Genomic DNA, 22,101 nt, shown 5'->3' on the forward strand with positions numbered 1-22,101 from the left:
AACTCAGCTTTCTGATGATGTTGAGTCCATCCCTATCAAATCAAAGAGAACTTTCCTGCCCCAGTCTCTGCCTGCTCCCCTATTCTGAAAGATTTCCAATGGAGCTTGAGATCGGCTTTTGGGATTCCTTCTAAGGCTCTTGCCTCCAAGAACCATCTAGTCTCTTCAGAACTCAGGAGCTGGTTGAAGTTATTGAGCACTTCCTGTGGGCCAGTGCTGTGCTAAGAGCATGACACACACACTAGATTTCATTCAATACTCAAAACCACCATTGGAGGCCAGTGCAATCATCCAGAACTTACCCGGGAGGAAGCAGCACTTGAAAAGTTAAGTAACCAAAACAAACAAATAAACAAAAACTAAAGTAGCTCATTCAACCGCCCCACTGACAGTAAATAAAGGAGTGAGGATTGGAACCCAGAATTCTGATTACAGATGCACTTGAGGCAGGGTCTCAGGTCTTGCACAGTAAAGCATTCCTCCCCATAACACATACAAATGGATCTGGGGAAGCAGGATTTCACAAGTCCACTTGCTTACATTTCTTTTTTAAAGTTGTTTTTTTTTTTAATGTTTATTTTTCAGAGACAGGGAGAGACAGCATGTGAGCAGGGGAGGGGCAGAAAGAGAGAGGGAGACACAAAATCCATAGCAGGCTCCAGGCTCTCAGCTGTCAACACAGAGCCTGCTGCAGGGCTCAAACTCACAAGAGATCGTGACCTGAGCTGAAGTGGGATGCTTAACCAACTGAGCCACCCAGGTGCCCTTACATTTCCATATAAAACAATTTAAGCATAACATGCAAAATAAGCACCAGTCCACATTCAGAAAGAAGAGGGTTGGTCTCAGACAACTTCCTTCAACAATCGAATCTCTTAGTTTGCACTTCTGGAGACCTGGGAGTTCAGTGCCCTCTATCTTACCTTGTGAGTGCAGTCTTTGGCAGAAAGACTATATATCTCAGAGATGTAAAGAAGGGAGGGGGGCAGTGAGGGGCCCAACATCTGTACTTGGCAACAAGGAAGAGATGGAGAGACCTACCCAGACCCACCTGCCCTTGGCATAGTAGGAAGCTGGCATGTGTGGGCAGCAATGCCCTCTTTGGGCGTGGTGAAGGGTAGAGTCTTTACTGGGAGAAATGAAGCGGTACGGCCAGGTGGGCACGGGGTGTGGGTGGCAAACACAAGCTGCGGCACGCTGCTGGGAGAGAGTTCAGCAGGAGGATTCCCCTGGTGGGGGAACTCCGCGGTGTGCACTTGGCTTTGGGGTATACAGGGGGAGAAGAGAAGGAACAGAAATGGGTGAGGAAAAGTGTTGCAGTCCTTGGCAGGCCAGTGGGCTTTGTTTCTCTGTCCTGGCCTCTTCCCGCGTGCCCCAGTGCCCACTGAGGCCACCTAGGGGGTGCAGAGCACAGAATGGTTTCAGAGAGAGTGCACTCCACCCTGAGAACAGTCAGCCTCATGCCTACTAGAGCTCCCACCCCACCTCCCCCTGAGAAGAAGAAGAAGAAAAAAAAAAGATTGACGGATGGTCCAGTTCTTTATTTGGAAACATGATTGTTCAAGAACATGGTGGGTGGTTCTGTACCCCACCCTTTTCAGTGGGATTGTGTCAGAGGTGGTGGGCAACTCTCTCCCATTTCCTCAGAGACAGAGGGGGAAGCACCTCAACTCAGAAGTATGGATTGTAGGGAACAGTGTGGGAAGGGAGAGGAGTGGGAAATCCCAAGCCAATCCAAGGGAAGGGGGTGACCCTGAGGAGCAGTTCGGGCAGGGGGTGGGGGGCCTGCTGAACTGCCCCACTCTTCTTGCTCTCCCTGCCCTCCTCCACGCAAGAGATCTCACCAACTCTGCAGGTAGGGAGGGGAAAGGAACCAACAAGTTAAGGGGCTGGTACCAGGGCAGGCTGGAGAAAGGAAGGGGTTGTGGGGAGGAGCCTGGGAGAGCAAACCCGGCAGGCCCAGTTGGTCTTGGGCAGGTCTGAGCAGCAGCCGTGTGCTCCTGCCACGCCCCCCCCGCCCCCCCCCCCCCCGGGGGGGCAGGATTGGCTGGATGCCAGGGTCTGAGGCTCAGCTCTGCCGCTTAGCCTTCAGGGCCCGGTGGCTGGTGGGGGAGAAGGCAGGGCCAGTCTAGGCAGGCCCAGGATTCCCTGGCCAGCCGACGGCAGCGGTGGTCTCAGAAATCAAACTCGTCCAGGTCCCCTGTGCCCTCCCCGCCGCGAGAGCCCCACACGCGGCGGTAATTGCTCTCCAGCTCCTTCTGCCGTTGCCGCTCTTTCTGCGCCTCCTCTGCTCCCTGCACCTGCGGGGAGGGTGTGCCTTGAGTGAGGTCGCTGCTGGGGAGCCAAGGGCGCCCTGGGCTCCAGACGATCCACGGACACGGGCGGCTCCGGGGGAGGGCAGGGACCCGGCGCTCGCGCGAGCGGCTCTGGCCAAGGACAAACCCTCCCGGCCGCCAGAACCGCCAGCCTCGAATCACAGAAGGACAGAAGGTGGCGGCGAGGCTGGGGCTAGCCAGTGTGGCCGGAGCCACGCTCTCAGCTCCACGGCGCGCTAGAGCAGGGCCAAGGCTTGGAGATCCAGGGCTGGGGGCCAGCGGCCTCTCACCAAGATATTGAAGAAAATCTCCTTGAGGTTTCTTGTGTCCTCGTCAGTCAGCCAGCGTGCGTCCTCCTCTGTCCCTTCCGCGCCGGGTCGCACGATTTTGATTTCAATTTTCCCTGGAAAGGAGCCACGTGGGCAGTGAGAGGCGAGGAACGGTGGGAGCCTCGGTGCAGGGCCTCTGCCCCCCAGGCGCCCAGACAGGTTTCCACCGGACCCAGCCCCTCCACCTCGGGCAGCAGGCCCTGCCAACAGCTCTTGGGCCAGCCAGCCCCAGGGCCCACCTTCCGCCGTGAGCCCCTCCCTCTCCAGCAGCTCTTTCACCAGCCCCTCGATTTGTTTCAGCTGTGGGTTTTCCCGTTTCATCTCGAGGACAGTCAGATCCTGATTGGGGCCTCCGTGTCGGAGCTTGGTGACCCGGACCCGGACTCTGTGCTCAGGATCCTCCTCTTAGAGGGGGAGACACACAGGGAGACACAAAGCAGAGCCGTGACTCCAGGTTAGGGGCTGTGGTGGTCACTTCTCCCTAAGCCACCAACGGGTTTCGGCAGTTTTCCACCTCAAACGCATACATGAACCAGGGCTCAGAATAAATTAGAGCCCCCCCCCCCCCCCAAGCCTATAAAGCTCCCTCCCCCGGCTACAGCCTCCCTCTTCCCTCCCGAACCAATAATTCTGCCTATCCCCTTACGGAAAAATGGCTGTGTTTCCTGAAGCAAAAATCAAGCCACCTGGGCCAACAAAGAAGTTTTGTTTTAAGAAGCAGGTTCAGAAACTGTGGTTTGGTACTCCACATGCTGGTACTCGAAAGACATTCCAGTGTTTATAGAGATAGTGGGATGGAAGGTTGAAAACAGAACCTTCTGTTTAGAATGTCTGATCTCACAGGACCCTGTGGAATGGACATAAGGGGGTACAGGAAGACGGAACAACTTCAATCTGTCCAGGCAATTGGCTTACGAATAGCTGGGCTTGCCCTATCCACACCCAACCAGCTGGGGCCTCTCGCGGTGCAAAGTCCTAACTGTTGACAGGCTGCATCCTTCACAGGTGTGTGGACTTCAGCACACAGGCTCATTCACAGTCATTCCATGAATATCTACAGACCACCCACCATGTGCCAGGAAAGTGCCAGGCAGTGGGTGCACAGGAGCAAACCAGAAAACAAGACAGACATGCTCTTAAGGCTGCTTCCCAAGAGGATGAATAGAAGGTGGCCAGGCAAAGGGATGGAGGCAGTGAGAACAGCGTTCCAGAAAGAGGGAAGAGAGTAAGCACTCTCAGAAGGGAAAGAGCAGGATGCCCTCCAGGGTGCGTGGGCCTGGGCCGAGGGACAAAGACAATGGGCTTGACTGCCCCTCCCTGTCTGACAGCTCTTACCTGCTGGTTGGGGGGACGGGGGAGGCTTTTTGGGGACAACCCTCCTTTTCCTGTGCTTCTTCACCAGCTCTGGACTCTGTTTTTCCTCCAGCCTTTTGATGAGTTTGTTGAGAGTGGATGTCAGGGCCAGCATTGCCCGATCACGCTCGGATTCCTTCTTCAACCCGTCTGGGTCCAGCTCCTTCTCTGTCTGGAATGCCCAAGCAGGAGTGGAGAATCAAGGGTCTGGGGAGTGAAGGTCAGTGGTCCGTGCTCTACTGGAGAGTAACAGCTAAGTCTCATGCCTCTCTCTGCTCCCCCTTTCCTATTGTCCCCCTCCTTTTATTAAGTAAACAACTGCCAGCTGAGGGTGTCCCGTCCCAGGCCCTGCGCTGTGTGGATGCTGACCTTTGCTCCCCTGCAGCCCCTCGGCCTGTCCCTCCCCACGGAAGCGGCCAGCTGCGGAAGCGTCAGGGTGAGAACTGTGCTCACCTCCCGGATGATGTTCTCCAGTTCCCGCTCCATGCCAGCCTTCACCTCTGAGCGGAGCCTGTCTCGGTCTGACGGGAGCAGTATCCCTTCCAGTTCCTTCTCAAACTCTCCCAGTAACTGCTGTTCATCTTCATCTTCGTCTTCATCCTCCTCCTCCTCCTCCTCTTCTTCTACCTCGTTCTGATGATCTGCGTCACTCTTCGCCTTCACCTCTGCTTCCTTTTGAGGGACGTCTGTGGCATCATCTGCAGGCTGCTCTTGGCCTCCATTTGGCTTCCCCTGGGTGGACGGGAATCAGGAGAAAGAGGTGGACGGTTGGGGTTTCCGCAGAGACGCACGGGCGGCAGACCCACGGTGGCTGGAGTGTGGTAGGGGGCACTCAGGGGGAGGAAACAAAGGGAGTCCACAACCCGCTGGGCTGCCTTCAGGCCCAGGTCAGAGGCAGTTCCCTAAGTGCTCCCAGCAGGGGGGCAGGCTCTCCCCCTCCCTTGAGCCGGGCCTATACCTTTTTTGTTCCACCTTTCAGCTCCTCTATCAATCGAATCAAGTCCGCAGGACTCCGGATGACTTTGACCTGCACGTTGTTCTGAAAATCTGAGATGAAAGGGCAGGAATGGACCAGTTGTGTCCTAAATTCTATTTTGATTTCCTAAGGCGAGGAGAGGAGGGACAGGACATGGTCCCTGCCTCCGGGACTACTTGCCTGTAGTGAGATGGGGGGCGACATAGCCACCCCCCCACCCCGAGAGCACTGACCTACAGTGGTCCCACAGTGGGGAGAGAAGGATACTAACAAGCAAAGTCACACATGCACGGCCGAGGCCCTGCTGGCAATCACTCCAGTTTTTAGGACCACAGAAGAGACTCTGGGGCCACAGGCTCCACTTCCCCAGATACTGTTCTCCCCTTTCCACAAATACAAACCATTTATTGTCCACTCTGTTCCAGGCATTCTGCCGTGAGCTACAGACTCGTTCTCATTTAACCTCACCTCAACCCTATAAGATAAGGGTTATTACCCACTGGTAATAGACGAGGAAACTGAGGTTAAGTGAAACCACCCAGGATTACAAAGTCAGCAAGTGGTGGAACCACTGTGTTCTGTTATCTCCCTAGAATAGAATTGTTGCCGGGAAATAGTATCACCTCCTGTAAAAATGAATTCATTGCTGGCCTGGCAGCCCAGCCTCCCCCCTATCCCCCAGTGGTTAGTTCCACCCCATGCCCACCCCCAAATACATTCAAGCAGTCAAGGACACACGGAGGGCTCGCTCACCATGAGGAGGGCCCGGAGCTGGGTCTGCTGCCTCAAGATTTGGTTCCTGCTCCTGATGTGGAGACAAGGGTAGAGTCAAGTACACATGCTTGTTTATGCCTACCACACGCTGAAGGCAGTGGTTCTGGGTATAGCCTGGCCTCCCTAGAAAGGGGTACGTCATCTCATAATGACCTCAGCTCACCCAGGGTCAGCCTTATTGGAGAAATGGTTGGGAAGCTGGCTCTCACCTCAGCCTGAGCCTCCTCCCCACCAGCGGCCTGGTCCTCTGGCTCACGAAGCATCTTCCAGAAATCTGATTCCTTACCGTCATCCTTGGTTGAACGTGCACCTGGGATACAGAGAACAGGGAGGAATCTGAAAGGAGGGGAGAAACGGAAGGGAGCAAGTAGAATGGGGTACACTCCCCTCTGCTATTACTAAGGAATCAGGGCCCATAGTACCCTGACCCCCAATCAGGGCCCTGACCCCCAACAGTCAGTATAGGATGGTAAGACCGGGGAAAGGGAAGAAATGGAGAGAAGTTTCATGGAACAGGGGCTCCAAGGTCCTACCTGCTCTCCTTGGGGGCACTGCTCCCGGCTTGGCCTCGCTCCACATTTGTGGCTCTAGGTCGTGCAGTTCCTCTATGACTTTGTCTCCATACTGCTTTGAGTCTACTGAAAAACAGTGTGTAGGCAGGACAAGGCCACATGCCTCTGGGCTCTCAATACCATATCTTCTGCTTATCCGTCCCCACGTCTCTCCTTCCTCTCCCTGCTCTTCTAATTACTCACCAGCTTGCCTCTGAATGTAGGCCATGTACTCCTCAGGCTGCAGAGCAGGGTGACACAGGATGGCCTGGGGAGCAGCACTGGGTGGGGGCCGGAGGAGAGGGTGGGGGCAGAGCCGAGGAGTCCGAATGGTCAGCACATAAGAGCAGGACAGGGGCTCATCCACTCGATCAATGTAGTCCCCAGAAATACCAGCACCCTCGTCACAGAGGAACTGCCAGGACAGAGAGGGTAAACAAATAATAATTACCACTAATAATTAGCTTTAGTTCTCAGAGCAGCTGCCTTTTGTTAAGCATTTACTGTGTGTCTGGTACTGTGCATACATTGGGATATGACATTTTACATACATTAGTTCATTGAATTATCACACCAACCTAGTGAGGGAGGGATTAGTATCTCAACTTTGTGGCTCGAGAAACTTAGGTTTGATGCAGATAAGGGACTTGGTCAGGTTGACCACTAGTAAGTGGTCAAAAATAGGAACCGAATTCAGGCAGCTTCACTGTAGGTAACCAGACAATTTTTGTTTCACGTTCTTTCTTTATATAAATACAGTATATATATCTATATCTACCTATCTATCTATCTATGCAATTGTATATATGCAGTGTGTGTATATATATATATATATATATATATATATATATGGGCATATATGTGTATATGTGTGTGTGTGTATGTGTATATATACACACATATTTGACCCTTGAACAATGCAGGGGTTAGGGACACTGACCCTCATGCAGTCAAAAATCTGCATATGACTTCTGACTCCCCCAAAATTTAACCACTAATAGTGAGAGCCACAAGAGATCACTTTTTACTGTGATATGCAATTTATCGGAGACAAATTGCTCACGCAGAGAGGAGAGAAGATTCCGCAGAGACTAGAGAAGATTCACATCATGGACTTTTAAGCAGATACAACACTTGAGCTCATCACAATAGCAACAGGAGGTGGCTACAAAATTGCTACAGTGTACAATGTTTACTACAGTTTATTTTACGCCCTTGTGATTTACCACTGCATCCTTAGGGTTGTTTACATTTCTCTCCACTGTGAATGGCGCAAAAAAAAAAAGCAAACTAAACCCAAAGCAAGCAGAGGCAAGTTAATACAGATTAGAACAAAAGTAAGTGAAATAGAGAATAGAAAAACAATAAGGAAAAATCAATGAAACTAAAAGCTGTTTTGAAAAGATCAATAAGGGACAAAACTTCCTCTAGACTTACCAAGAAAAGAAGAGAAGACTCAAATTAGTATCATCAGGAATGAAAGAGGGGACGTTACTATTAACCTTACAGAAATAAAAAAGGATTATAAAGAAATACTATGAACACCTACATGGCGGCAAATCAGATAACTTAGATGAAATGGACAAATTTCTAGAAAGTCACCACTGCCAAAACTGGCTCAAGAAGGAATAGACATTATGAATAGACTTATAACAAGTAAAGAGACTGAATTAGTAATCTAGAAACTACTCACATAGAAAAGCCTGGGCCAGATGGGTCTACTGGTGAATTCTACCAAATATTTAAAAAACAATAAATACCAATCTTGTTCAAAATTTTCCAGGAAAAAAAAAAAAGAAAAGAAAAGGAGGGAATATTCCTCAATGCATACTACAAAGCCAGTGTTATTACCCTGATACCAAATCTAGACAAATATATCACAAGGAAAGGAAACTATAAGCTAATATCTCTTATGAATATAGACCCCAAGTCCTCAACAAAATACTAGTTAGCCAAATTTAGCAACATATAAAAAGGGTTATAGGGGCGCCTGGGTGGCTCAGTCGGTTGAGCGACCGACTTTGGCTCAGGTCATGATCTCACGGTTTGTGAGTTCGAGCCTCGTGTCAGGCTCTGTGCTGACAGCTCAGAGTCTGGAGCCTGCTTCTGATTCTGTGTCTCCCTCTCTCTGCCCCTCCCCCACCCATGCTCTGTCTCTCTCTGTCTCAGAAATAAATAAACATTAAAAAAAAAAAAAAAACTTTTAAAAAAAGGGTTATACACCAGACCAAGTGGATTTATCCCAGGAGTGCAAGGTTGGGCTAACACACACAAAAATCAATTAATGTAATTAATATATCCCACTAACAGAATAAGGGACAAAAAGCACACGATCATCTCAATGGATACAGAAAAAGCATTTGACCAAAATGTGACTCCTCTTCATGATTAAAACATTCAACAAACTTGAAATAGAAGAGAATATCATCAACCTGATAAAAGGCATCTATTAAAAATCCACACCTAACATTACACTTAATGGTAAAAAGCTGAACGGATTCTCCCTAAGACCAGGAATAAGACAAGGTTGTTTGCTTGTGCCACTTTCATTCAACACTGGGTTGGAAGTTTTGACCAGGGAAATAAGGCAAGAAAATGAAATAAAAGGCATCTATGTTGGAAAGAAAAACGTAAGACTATCTCTATTTACAGATGGTCTTAGAGACAGAAAATCCTAAAGAATCTACTAAACTACTAGAACTAACTTACAAGCTCCATAAGGTTGCAGGATATAGGAATCAACTGTATTTCTATATACTGCAATGAACAATTCAAAAATGAATAAAGTAACAAAAAGAAAATAATCCCATTTGCAATAGCGTCAAAACAATAATTAGGAATAAATGTAGCAGCAGGGCACCTGGGTGGCTCCATCGGTTAAGTATCCGACTCTCAATCCCAGGCAGGTTCCACACTGTCAGCGGAGAGCCCCACGTGCGGCTTGATCCCACCAACCGTGAGACCATGACCTGAACTGAAATCAAGAGTCGGATGCTTAACCAAATGAGCCACGCAGGTGCCCCAAGCGTCCAATTCTTGATTTTGGCTAAGGTCATGATATCATGGGGTTCGTGAGACTGAGCTGAGAGTGTGCAGGCTGCTCGGGATTCTCTCTCTCTGCCCCTACCCCACTCTCTCTCTCTCTCAAAAATAAAAAAACTTTTAAAGAAAGAAATAAATGGGGCACCTGGGTGGCTCAGTTGGTTAAGCGTCTGACTTTGGCTCAGGTCATGATCTCACGGTTCATGAGTTCGAGCCCCATGACGGGCTCTGCACTGACATCTTGGAGCCTGCAGCCTGCTTCGGATTCCATGTCTCCCTCTCTCTCTGCCCCTCCCCCGCTTGCACTCTGTGTCTCTCTCTCTCTCAAAAATAAATAAAAACATTTAAAAATTTCATTAAAAAATTATTTAAAAAAGTGGGGCGCCTGGGTGGCGCAGTCGGTTAAGCGTCCGACTTCAGCCAGGTCACGATCTCGCGGTCCGTGAGTTCGAGCCCCGCGTCAGGCTCTGGGCTGATGGCTCAGAGCCTGGAGCCTGTTTCCGATTCTGTGTCTCCCTCTCTCTCTGCCCCTCCCCCGTTCATGCTCTGTCTCTCTCTGTCCCAAAAATAAATAAAAAACGTTGAAAAAAAATTAAAAAAAAAATTATTTAAAAAAGAAATAAAGAAAGAAATGTAGCAAAAGAAGTGCAAAACTTGTACTCTGAAAACTAAAACATTTTTTTAATGTGAGTATTTTGTTTATCTATTTTGATAGAGAGGGAGAGTGAGTGCATGCAAACACAAGCAGGGAAGCAGGGGAGGGGCAGAGAGTTGGGAGAGAGAGAGAGAGAGAGTGAGAGAGAGAGAGAGAGAGAGAGAGAGAGAGAGAGAGAGAATCCCAAGCAGGCTCTGCACTGTCAGCATGGAGCCTGGTGTGGCTCTGTGAGATCATGACCTGAGCCAAAATCAAGAGTCAGAACCTTAACTGACTGAGTCACCCAAGCACCCCAGCTATAACACATTTCTTAAAGAAGTTAAAAGTTAAAGACTGAAATAAAATGGAAAGATATACAAGCTCATAGATTAAAAAACTTAATATTGAATGTTAACATTAAGATGGCAATCCTCCCCAAACTGATCTTCACATTCAATGCAGTCCCCATCAAAATTCCAGCTGGCTTCTTTGCAGAAATTAACTGATCCTAAAATTCATATGAAAATTCAAGGGACTCCAAATAGCCAAAATAATCTTGAAAAAGAACAAAGTTGGAGAACTCACACTGATTTTAAAACGTACTACAAAACTACAATGATGACAGTGTGATACTGACACAAAGATAGATACATAGCGCAGTGAGATAGAATTTAGAGTCCAGGGGCGCCTGGTGGCTTAGTCAGTTAAGTGCCCAACTTCAGCTCAGGTCATAATCTCCCAGTTTGTGACTTCGAGCCCCACATCGGGCTTTGTGCTGACAGCTCAGAGCCTGGAGCCTGCTTCGGGTTCTGTGTCTCCCTCTCTCTCTGCCCTTTCCCCACTGAAACACTGTCTCTCCCCCCCTCTCTCAAAAATAAATAAACATTAAAAAAAATTTTTTTTTTTAAATTTAGAGTCCAGAAATTAACCTTCACTGTTATCATCATTGATTTTTTGAAAGGTTACCAAGGTAATTCATTGATGGGAATCATCTTTTCAACGAATGGTGCTGGGTCAACTGGAAATGAAGTTGAAGCCCTATCTCATACTATATACAAAAAATGATAACTCAAAATGGATCAAATACCTAAATGTAAAACTATGAAAGTTTTAGGAGAAAATACAGTTATAAGTCTTCATGGCCTTAGATGAGCTAATGGTTTATTTGATATGACATCAAAGGCACAAGTAACAAAAAACAGATAAACTGGAATTCATCAAATTAAAAGCTTTTGTGCTACAAAGGACACCATCAAGAATGTGAAATGACAGGGGCGCCTGGGTGGCGCAGTCGGTTAAGCGTCCGACTTCAGCCGGGTCACGATCTCGCGATCTCGCGGTCCGTGAGTTCGAGCCCCGCGTCAGGCTCTGGGCTGATGGCTCGGAGCCTGGAGCCTGTTTACGATTCTGTGTCTCCCTCTCTCTCTGCCCCTCCCCGTTCATGCTCTGTCTCTCTCTGTCCCAAAAATAAATAAAAAACGTTGAAAAAAAAAATTAAAAAAAAAAAAAAAAAGAATGTGAAATGACAACCTGAGAATGGGAGAAAACATTTTCAAATCATGTATCTGATAAAGGATTTGTGGTTTTTGTTTGTCTGTTTTGGGAGAGAGAGAGGGCACAAGTAAGTGAGGAGCAGAGAGAGGGAGACAGAGAAACCCACGAGGGACAGAGAGAGAGGGAGAGAGAGAGAATCCCACGTAGGTTCCGCACTGTCAGCGCAGAGCCCAAAGAGCGACTTGAGCTCAGGAACCATGAGATCATGACCTGAGCCAAAGTTGGATGCTTAGCCGACTGAGCCACCCAGGAGCCCCTTGACAATAGATTTGTATCCTGGATATATATAGAAATCTTGTAACTCAATAATTAAAAGACAAATAATGCAATTAAAAAATAGGCAAAGTATCTGAATAGACATTTCTCCAAAGAAGATACACAAATCGCCAATAAAGCACTTGAAAAGATGTGCCACGTCATTAGCCATCAGGGAAATGCAAATCAAAACCACAATGAAATGCCACTTCAGACTCACTAGGAAGGCTATAGTTTAAAAGACAAAAACAAATGTCGATGAGGATGTGGAGAAACCCTCAAATACTACTAGTGGGACTATATGATGGTTCTACTGCTTTGAGAAAAGTCTGGCAGTTCCTTCAAAAGTTAAACATAGAATTACCATATGACCCAGCAATTCTACTCCTTCCTTGGTATATACCAAGAGAAATGAAACCTACGTCCACACAAAATCTTGATCCCAAAGGTTAAACGCAGCATTGTTCGTAATAGCTAAAAGGTGAAAATAACCCAAACGTCCATCAAGCGATGAATGGATGAACAGCGTGTGCAACAGTACTTGGGAATAAAATGTAAGGAAGTACCGGTACATGCTACACATGGATGGTCCTAGAAAACACGGTGAGTGAAAGAAGCCAGACACAAAGGTCACACGTTAGAGGATCCCAGTCACAGGAAATGTCTAGAACAGGCAAATCTGTAGAGACAGAAAGATGAGACGTTGTCTAGAGTGGAGGGTGCGGTTGAGGAAACGCTGGAGTGGAGAGTAACTGCCAAAGAATAGGGGCTTTATTTTAGGGTGGTGAAGAGGTTCTAAAAGGAACGGTGGTGCTGGTGGCACACCTCCGTGAGTACACTACAAACCCCCGAACTGCACACTCAACTGCATGGGATGTGAATTCGATCTTGATAAACCGTTACTGAAAAAAATAAAAGAAAGTAAGTACATAACTTCAGATGAAAGAAAAGGCGGCATGTTTCAGACAAAATGAAACAGGGGCGCCAGGGTGGTTCAGTTGGTTAAGCGCCTGACTTCGGCTCAGGTTATGATCTCACGGTTTGCGAGTTTGAGCCTCGGGTTGGGCTCTGTGCTGACAGCCCAGAGCCTGGAGCCTGCTTCGGATTCTGTGTCGCCCTCTCTCTGCCCCTCCCCCACTCACACTCTGTCTCTATCAAAAATAAACAAATATTTTAAAAAATTTTTTAAAAAGACAAAATGAAGCAAAAGAAAGGAGAGAAAAAGAAGCAGAACAGATGGAACGAAATAAAGCAGAAAATTAAATGTTAGACATAAATCCAAATATATATACGTACATGAAATAAATGGTTAAAATTCCTAAAAACACAACTAATTATATGTTGTTTATAAAACAAATTTAAAACATAAGAATATAGAAAGGATAAAAGTAAAAGGATGAAAAAAATACAGGGGAGTCTGGCTGGCTCAGGTCGGTTAAGCGTCCAACTCTTGATCTCAGCATCATGAGTTCCAGCCCCACATTGCACAAGGTGTGGAGCTACTTAAGAATATATATAGTAAACAACTCAATGAAAGTTGTTCCAGTTACATTACCACATAAAAGATGTTAAGTAAAACAATTTAAGACCAAAAAGGTCAATTCATCATGTTAAAAGTTCAATTTATTTATTTATTTATTTTAATTTTTTTTTTTTAACGTTTATTTATTTTTGAGACAGAGAGAGACAGAGCATGAACGGGGGAGGGGCAGAGAGACAGGGAGACACAGAATTGGAAGCAGGCTCCAGGCTCCGAGCCATCAGCCCAGAGCCCGACGCGGGGCTCGAACCCACGGACCGCGAGATCGTGACCTGAGCTGAAGTCAGACGCTTAACCGACTGAGCCACCCAGGCGCCCCAAAAGTTCAATTTATTAAAAATAGATCTACCCTATGACCCAGCAATAGCACTGCTAGGAATTTGCCCAAGGGATACAGGAGGGCTGACGCATAGGGGCACTTGTACCCCAATGTTTAGAGCAGCACTCTCAACAACAGCCAAATTATGGAAAGAGCCTAAATGTCCATCAACTGACGAATGGATAAAGAAATTGTGGTTTATACACACAATGGAATACTGCGTGGCAATGAGAAAGAATGAAATCTGGCCATTTGCAGCAATGTGGATGGGACTGGAGGGTATTATGCTAAGTGAAATAAGTCAGTCAGAGAAGGGCAGATATACCATATGTTTTCACTCATATGTGGATCTTGAGAAACTTAACAGAAGACCATGGGCGAGGGGAAGGGGAGAAAAAGATACAGAAAGGGAGGGAGGCAAACCGTAAGAGACTCTTAAATACTGAGAACAAACTGAGGGTTGATGGGGAGTGGGGGGTGGGGAAAGTGGGTGATGGGCATTGAGGAGGGCACCTCTTGGGATGAACACTGGGTGTTGTATGGAAACCAATTTGACAATAAATTATGTTTCATATTTTTAAAAAGCTCAATTTATGAAGAAGATAATTTAAATTGTATTTCATTCTTGGGGCGCCTGGGTGGCTCAGTTGGTTGAGCATCCGACTTTTGATTTCCGCTCAGGTCATGGGGTCACAGGATCGAACCTCACCCTGGGCTCTGTGTTGAGTGTGGAGCCTGCTTAAGATTCTCTCTCTCCCTCTGACCCTCTTTCCCACTCATGCTCTCTCTCTAAAGTTAAAAAAAAAAAAAATTGTATGTAATTCTTTATCTTTCTTATTATCTGTCTCTCCCAACTAAAGCAGGAATTTTTATCTGTTTTGCTCACTGAAATACCTGTAACAACTACTCCAGTGCCTGGCATGTAGAAGCCCTCAATAAACATTTGTTGAATAAATTAATACATACCCCCAAGGTACATAATGCAACAAGTGATAGAATAATAATGAATACACTGAAAGCAGAGTAAGGAATAACAGATCAGTCTACAAGTGCATAATTACATCAGAAGACAAATCAGTAAGGATACAAAACATTTGAACAGCATGGTTAACAATCATGAACTGAAAGACAGACATACAGAAAACACTGTAGCTAATAATAGGTACACGTTTTCAGGCACAAAGAAACATTCATAGAAACAGACATACGCTGGAACATTCAACAAGTCTCAACAAACTTAAAGGATTCACATAGTACAACCATCAAATAATCTATGTAATTATGAGATATAGAAGATAACCAGAGAAACTTGAAGATACTGAATATTTCATAATAATAAGGAATTACTGGTAATTCTTTAGTGTGATAGGGTATGGAGTTATGTTTTTCAAAGAGTTTAACCTTTTAGGGACACCTACAGAAATATTTATTGGTGAAATGATATCTACAATTTATTTCCAAGTAGTTTGGGAACAGAGGTACTAGTAGAGGGAGGTGGGCAAGAAAATAGATGAAGTGAGACTGGCCATATTTGTTGAAACTAGATGATCCCAGGGGGTCATTGTACAATTATCTCTGATGTTCTGTGTTTTTAGCCTTCCGCAATAAAAGTTTTGCAAAGAGAATCTTAAATATATATAACCTGTACCCAGCAATTATACTTTTAAGATATATTTACACACGAACTACATATAACGTAATAAGCTTTTGTAGTAACAAAAAATATGGAGGGAAACTATTTACTCAGTCCATTTATGATGACAAAATGATGCAACATTCATACAATGGAATATTGCGCAGATGTAAAAACAAAGAATAAAGCTCTAGATGGATGGCCATTGAAAGATCTTTAAGAATTATTGTCAAGATATAGAAAAACAAGGTGCAGGACGTGTGTTTAATATACTAAATATTGTGTGTAAAAAAGAGAGAAAAAGCAATAAGCTTCTCTAGTCCTAACCACTTGTGAACCCCGGAGAAAGGCTGGAAACACACATGAAGCACTCAGAACAAGGTGACCTGTACGGGTGGGAAGCCACAAGGGGAACTGAGCAGGTGGGAGAGCAGTTGGGGAGCGAGAATTTTCATTGTGCACCTTTCTATATCTTCTGGGTTGTGAATCATGAGAAAGCATGATCCATTTGAAATTTAGATGAAGAAATTTATAATGGCCACAAAAGTTGTTGTGAGAAATACCTAAAGCAGTACTTGGAGGGAAATTTATAAGAAACATTTATTAAAAAAAAAAAAAAAGGAAGAGCTGAAAATGAAGGAATTAAGCATTCATTTCAAGAAGCTGAAAATAGAACGGTAAAATAAACTCAAGAAAGCAGAAGGAAGGGGGCGCCTGGATGGCTCAGTCAGTTAAGCTTCCGACTTCAGCACAGGTCATGATCTCACGGTTCATGAGTTTGAGCCCCTCGCCAGGCTCTCTGCCTGCTTTGAATCCTCTGTTCCCCTCTCTCTCTCTCTGCCCCTCTCCCACTCTGCCCTTCCCCCACTAATTCTCTCCCTCTCTCTCTCTCCTGAAAATAAACATTAAGAAACAAAAGAGGGTGCCTGAGTGGCTCAGTCAGTTAAGCATCCAACTCTTGATTTCAGCTCAGGTCATGATTTCACGGTTTGTCAGTTTGAGCCCCACGTTGGGCTCTGCACTGACAGCGTGGAGCCTGCTTGGGATTCTGTGTCTCCCTCTCTCACTGCCCCTCCCCCACTCATGCTCACGCACTCATAAATAAATAAAAATTTTAAAAATTAAAAATTTTTTAAAAAGCATAAGGAAGGAAAATAAAGAGTGAAATTAATAAAATAGAAAACAAATACAATACAGAAATTCAAAAGAGCCAAAATAGTTGGTTCTCTGAAAAGAGGATTACAACTGACCAAACCCTGGTGAGACTGACCAATAACAAAAGAGGCCAAAATCCCCTCAGGAACGAACAGAAAAACCTATTCACAGATGCTACAGAGATTAAAAAATAATAGAAGGGTATTGTGAACAACTTCATGACAATAAATCTGAAAAATCAGATGAAACAGACAAATTCCTAACAAATACAACTTACTAAAACTGACCCAACTAGCAATAGAAAACTTTGAATATTCCAAAAACTACCAAGAAAATCAAGTTGAAACTCTTCCCACAACAAAAACAGACAAACATGATTTTACAGGTGAATTCTTGCAAACACTCAAGGAGTAAAAAATTGTAATCTTAAACATTCTTCAGTGTATAGAAAAAGTGAGAACATTTTGAACTCATTTTTTGAGGGGAGCATAACCTTGTTACCAAAACATGATAATGACAGTACTAGAAGAAAAAACTACAGGTCAATATTTCTCAAGAGAGATATATATAAGTCCTTTAAAAACCAGCAAACTGAATCCAGCAAGACCTAAAAAGGATAGTCAAGGATAATACATATGACCAAAGTCATTCATTTCAGGAATGCAAAATTGGTTTAACATTAGAAAATCAATAAATGGTTTAATTTCAAATGAAAGTTTGGCTTAATATTAGGATATCAATTAAGTATATTAGTTTAAATCAGTTTCATATTAGTAAATAAATACTTGGAAAAAATGATCAGTTCTTAGGAATCAGTGAAATGCAAATTAAATTCATAATGAGATACCGTCATACATCCAGTAAGTCAATAAAAATTTGAAAGTCTGGTAACATATATTGGCCAGGATATGGAATGTTGGGAATATTTTTGCAATAAGGATATGAATGGGAACAAAAACTTTGGAAAATATTCTGCAGTGCCAAATAAGGTAGAACAGGAGCTTACTACCATATCCTACGACCCAGCAATTGTACACCCAGGCAAATTTCTCCATCAAGAAATTCTCGTACATTGTATCAGGAGGTACTTAAAAGAATTTTGCATATAGCAGCAGTTTCTGGGAATAGCAGAAAACTGGAAACAACCCAAATGTCCACGAAAAGTAAGGTGGATGAACAGGGGATAATGAAATATACGAAGGAATACTAGACAGGCATGGAAGTGCCCTAGAGGTACCGCCATGGACAGAGATGAATCTCACACACGCAGTACTAGGCAAAAGAAACAGATCCCAGATTTCCTTGTATGCACTCTGCATGCTTTCATACAATATGACACCATTTGTATAAAGTTCAGAAAAAAAAAAAAAGCCTAAATTAAATGAGGTGCCTGCACAGATGGCAAAACCTAGAGAAAAGCAAAGGAATTCTCCTTATCAGGTTAGGACGGCTGTTAGCTCTGTGGTGAAGGGAGAGAGAGGGATGCACCGTGTGGGGGCACAGAGGCGTTTTTAAGGTACTATCTGCATCCTTCCATAACCCAAGGTGATTAGATAGGTATTTCCTTTGTTATATTATTCCTTACACAATACATGCGTGTTTTATACCATTTTATGTATTGTGGCATATTTCACAATATTTTTTTATGTGATTAGAAAAAAGAGGGCCACAACATTAAGGTACAAGAGAATATAAGAGGAATACTTTACCATGAAGATATCACAACTCTAAATTTACATTTCTCTGACACAGCCTCAAAATAGATGAAGGGAAAATTAACAAATTGCCAAATCCACCATTACAGAGAAAATTTTAATGCACCCCTTTCAATAATAACTGGCCACCTGGCCAAAAAACATTAGTAGGTAACTTGACCAATACAGTTAGAGTCTTGAACTAAATCGAGAAAACACATGCTATCAAGCGCACCCACACCATTTTTTAAAGTTCGCCACAGAGAAAGTCTTGATACAACAAATCGCTGACACGATGGCCTAAAATTAGAAATCAATAGCCATATATAAAAACAAAAATAGGGGCACCTGCATGGCTCGGTATGTTGAGCAACTGACTTTTTTTTTTTTTTCTCAACGTTTATTTATTTTTTGAGAGAAAGAGACAGAGTGTGAGGGGGAGAGGGACAGAGAGGGAGATACAGAATCGGAAGCAGGCTCCAGGCTCTGAGCTGTCAGCACAGATCCAGATGCGGGGGCTCGAACTCACGAACCGGTAGGATCGTGACCTGAGCTGAAATCCCACGCTCAATCGACTGAGCCACCCAGGCGCCCAGAGCAACTGACTCTTGATTATGGTTCAGGTCATGATCTCACGGTTTGGGATTGAACCACACATCTCGGGCTCTGCGTTGAGCTGACAGCGCGGAGCCTGCTTGGGATTTTCTCTCTCGCGCGCTGCCCCTCCCCCACTCGCTCTCTAAATAAATAAACTTAAAAAAATAAAAACAAAAATAAAAGACATTTGTTTAGAAATATAATAAAAGTAAATCTAAAATAAGTTTTCAAGCAGAGCACAAATAACAATGACAATGGAAATGCTGCATATCAAAACTTGAGGGATGCAACCCACATGGAGTTAAATGGACAGCTTTACCCATGCGTGAGTAGGAAAGGAGAGTCCGTGAAGCATCCCACGGTTCCTATTATGGACAAAGGGATAATCTCTCTCTTATACAAAGAGTTCTTATCAGTTTAGAAGAAAAAGATCAACAATCGATTAGGGAAATAAGCAAAGAATTTGGATGGTTGAAAGAAAAGAGTAAAGGCTGAAAGAGAGAAATGCCTCTTAAATATGATTAAGATTACATACCTTTTCCCAAGATAAATGCAAGTTAAAACCATACTAAGAAATCACTGTTTATCTGAGGCCTGTCTGATGATTGGCCCAAATCTGAAAGTTTAAAAATACATTGGGTTGGCATGGCTGCAGGGGAACAGGCATTCTCATACATTGCTGGAGGGAGAGTAATTTACCTAAGCAGGGTAACTTGGCAGTACATATAAGAATTCCACCAATCCACTTCTAGGAATTTAACCTACATATTCTCTGTGAATAACCTACATTATTCACTGCAGTACTTTTGTGTTAATAAGAGTTAAAACAACCTAAATGTCCATCAACAAGGTATTATTTAGCCAAATGATAGTACAGTGTATAAAAGAGTAATAGCAGGGTGCCTGGGTGGCTCAGTCAGTTAAGCATCTGACTTTGGCTCAGGTCATGATCTCATGGTTCATGAGTTCAAGCCCCGCGTCGGGCTCTGTGCTGACAGCTCAGAGCCCGGAGCCTGCTTTGGTTCTGTGTCTCCCTCTCTCTCTGGCCCTCCCCTGCTCACGCTTTGTCTCTGTCTCAAAAATAAATAAACATTAAAAAAAATTGTTTTTAATTTAAAAGAATGATAGCAACTATAAAAAAAAAGAACAAGAGGGGGAAAGGCAAAATGGGGGAAGGGGGCCAAAAAATACAAACTTGCAGTTATAAAATAAGTAAGTAATGAGGATCTACAGCATGGTGATTATAGTTAATAAAATATTACATATTTGGAAGTTGCCAAGAGTGTAGATTCTACAAGTTCTCATCACAAGGGAAAACAATTTTAACTATATGTTGACAGAGGTTAACTAGACTCATTGTGGTGATCATTTCACAATATATACAAATATTGAAACATATTGTGCACCTGAAACTAATATAATGTTATATGTCAAAAATACCTCAGTAAAAAGATAGGTAAACAAATAGAAAAAAAACAAAGGAAGGAAAGGAGGGAGGAAGGGAGGAAGGAAAAGGAAATTATTTATATATGTATTTGGCAAGGGCTCAAAGATAAATGTTTGTATGTGCATTAAAAAAAAAAAAAAAAAAAAATCTCTCAGCCAGGGAGCCTGGCTGGCTTAGTCAGTAGAGCATGTGTCTTTTGGAGTGGTGAGTTCGAGCCCCACCTTGAAGGTAGAGCTAACTTAAAAAAAAAAAAAAATCTAGGGGCACCTGGGTGGCTCAGTCAGTTAAGTGACTGACTTCAGCTCAGGTCATGATCTTGTGGTTCGTGAGTTCAAGCCCCACGTCGGGATCTGTGCTGACAGCTCAGAGCCTGGAACTTGCTTTGGATTCTGTGTCGTCTTCTCTCTCTGCCCTCCCCTGCTCGCTCTCTGTCTGTCTCTCTCTCTCAAAAATAAATTAGCATTTAAAAACTTAAAAAAAAATACAAGAAAATTATAGACCAACTCACTTATGAAAATAGCTGTAAAATCAATTAAAATATTAGGAAGCTAAATATATCACTGTATTAAGAATATTTCAAGGGGTGCCTGGCTGGCTCAGTAGGTAGAGCATCTGATTCTTGATCTCAGCTCAGGTCTTGATCCCAGGATCATGAGTTCAAGTCCCACACTGTGCTTTGCACTGGGCACAAAGCCTACTTAAAAAATAATAATAAAATAAAATCTTCAAAAAAAAAAAAAAAGGCAAAAAGGAAACTTTATGACCATGGATTATTCCAGAAATGCAAGGGTAAAAAAACTTAGAAAATGAATTAGTTGAATTCAAATAAAGATGAAAAACCATATGACCATCTCAATAGATATATAAAAAACATGGGTTAAAATTCACACCTACCTATGATGAAAATATTACACAAACTAGGAATAAAATAGATCTTCATTCATCGGGTAAAAGGTGTCTACAAAGACCCTGCAGGAAAACACGATGTTAATAGTGTAACCTCAGTAGTACTCTCTTTAAAATCAAGCCAAAGATGCCTACCTCACCCCTTGAATTGCACTGCAGGTATAAGAAAAATGGCATATATAAGGATTAGAAAGGAAGAAATCAGAGTGTGTCTATTTGCAGATGACATTATTATTCACATAGAAAATCCATGAGAACCTGCAAGCTATTATAATGTAACTTTTAAAGGATGCCATTTACAATAGCATCAAAAACTATAAGGTACCTGTAGGCTTGAAACATTTGCCCACACGCACAAGTCACAAATAAAAAGCTACAAGGTATCTAGGACTAACCTCAAATGAGATCTATAAGAGCTTTCACAGAGAAAATTAAAATCTTAGTTTGGTACAAGGCAGTAAGTAAATAGAAGTAAATATTATGTTCATTGTGAATGAAAAGTCAGTATCATAAAATATCAATTCTCTCCAAATTAATATAAAATTCAATGTAATTCCCCATTAAAATCCCCAAAAGACTTTTTTCACAGAACTTGTCCAATAATAGCTCAGACAGTTTTGAAGAACAAAGAAAAATGCATATTATCAGATACCAAGACTTACTAAAAAGCTATAGTATGTAAAACAATGTGGAGTTGGCACAGGAATAGACAGACTATTGAAACAAAAAAGAAGCCAAGAAGAAAATGCACATATGTATGGCAACTTGATAAATGCCTGATGTGGCACTATAAATCAGGGAGAAAATATGGCCTGCTCAATAAATGATGCTGGGACAGCCAGTTATCCAGATGAAAAATAGCTATATTTAGGTTCTAAGCTTACACACGACACATTAAATTGTTTATGGAATTAAAGTCTAACATATGAGAAGAAAACTTCTATAATTTGAAAAATATAAATGAAAAGGATTTAATAAAAGACATAAAATATACAAACTATAAAGAAAAACACTGAAATTTTTAATC

The 22,101-nt window shown here is 43.6% G+C and overlaps 1 protein-coding gene across 4 annotated transcripts in view; it reads right to left on the reverse strand.

Annotated features, from left to right (window-relative positions):
• Positions 1–1,520: 1,520 nt before the first annotated feature.
• Positions 1,521–22,101, reverse strand: part of OS9 (OS9 endoplasmic reticulum lectin) — a 31,757-nt gene continuing 11,176 nt past the window's right edge. The window contains exons 6-15 of one of the 4 annotated variants that reach the window (XM_058742220.1): positions 6,503–6,713; positions 6,281–6,382; positions 5,957–6,057; positions 5,727–5,778; positions 4,956–5,044; positions 4,451–4,729; positions 3,980–4,169; positions 2,884–3,048; positions 2,606–2,718; positions 1,521–2,300 (exon numbers count right to left, since the gene is read on the reverse strand). In XM_058742220.1, the coding sequence (XP_058598203.1) occupies positions 2,175–2,300; positions 2,606–2,718; positions 2,884–3,048; positions 3,980–4,169; positions 4,451–4,729; positions 4,956–5,044; positions 5,727–5,778; positions 5,957–6,057; positions 6,281–6,382; positions 6,503–6,713 (1,428 nt within the window). In that variant the 3' untranslated portion in view covers positions 1,521–2,174. Of the gene's footprint in view, positions 2,301–2,605; positions 2,719–2,883; positions 3,049–3,979; positions 4,170–4,450; positions 4,730–4,955; positions 5,045–5,726; positions 5,779–5,956; positions 6,058–6,280; positions 6,386–6,502; positions 6,714–22,101 lie in introns of all 4 variants that reach the window. The other 3 variants (XM_058742219.1, XM_058742222.1, XM_058742221.1) reach the window with 3 other exon arrangements.

This window comes from Neofelis nebulosa, chromosome 8 (assembly GCF_028018385.1).
Source record: "Neofelis nebulosa isolate mNeoNeb1 chromosome 8, mNeoNeb1.pri, whole genome shotgun sequence".
In the NCBI taxonomy this organism is placed as follows: Eukaryota; Metazoa; Chordata; class Mammalia; order Carnivora; family Felidae; genus Neofelis; species Neofelis nebulosa.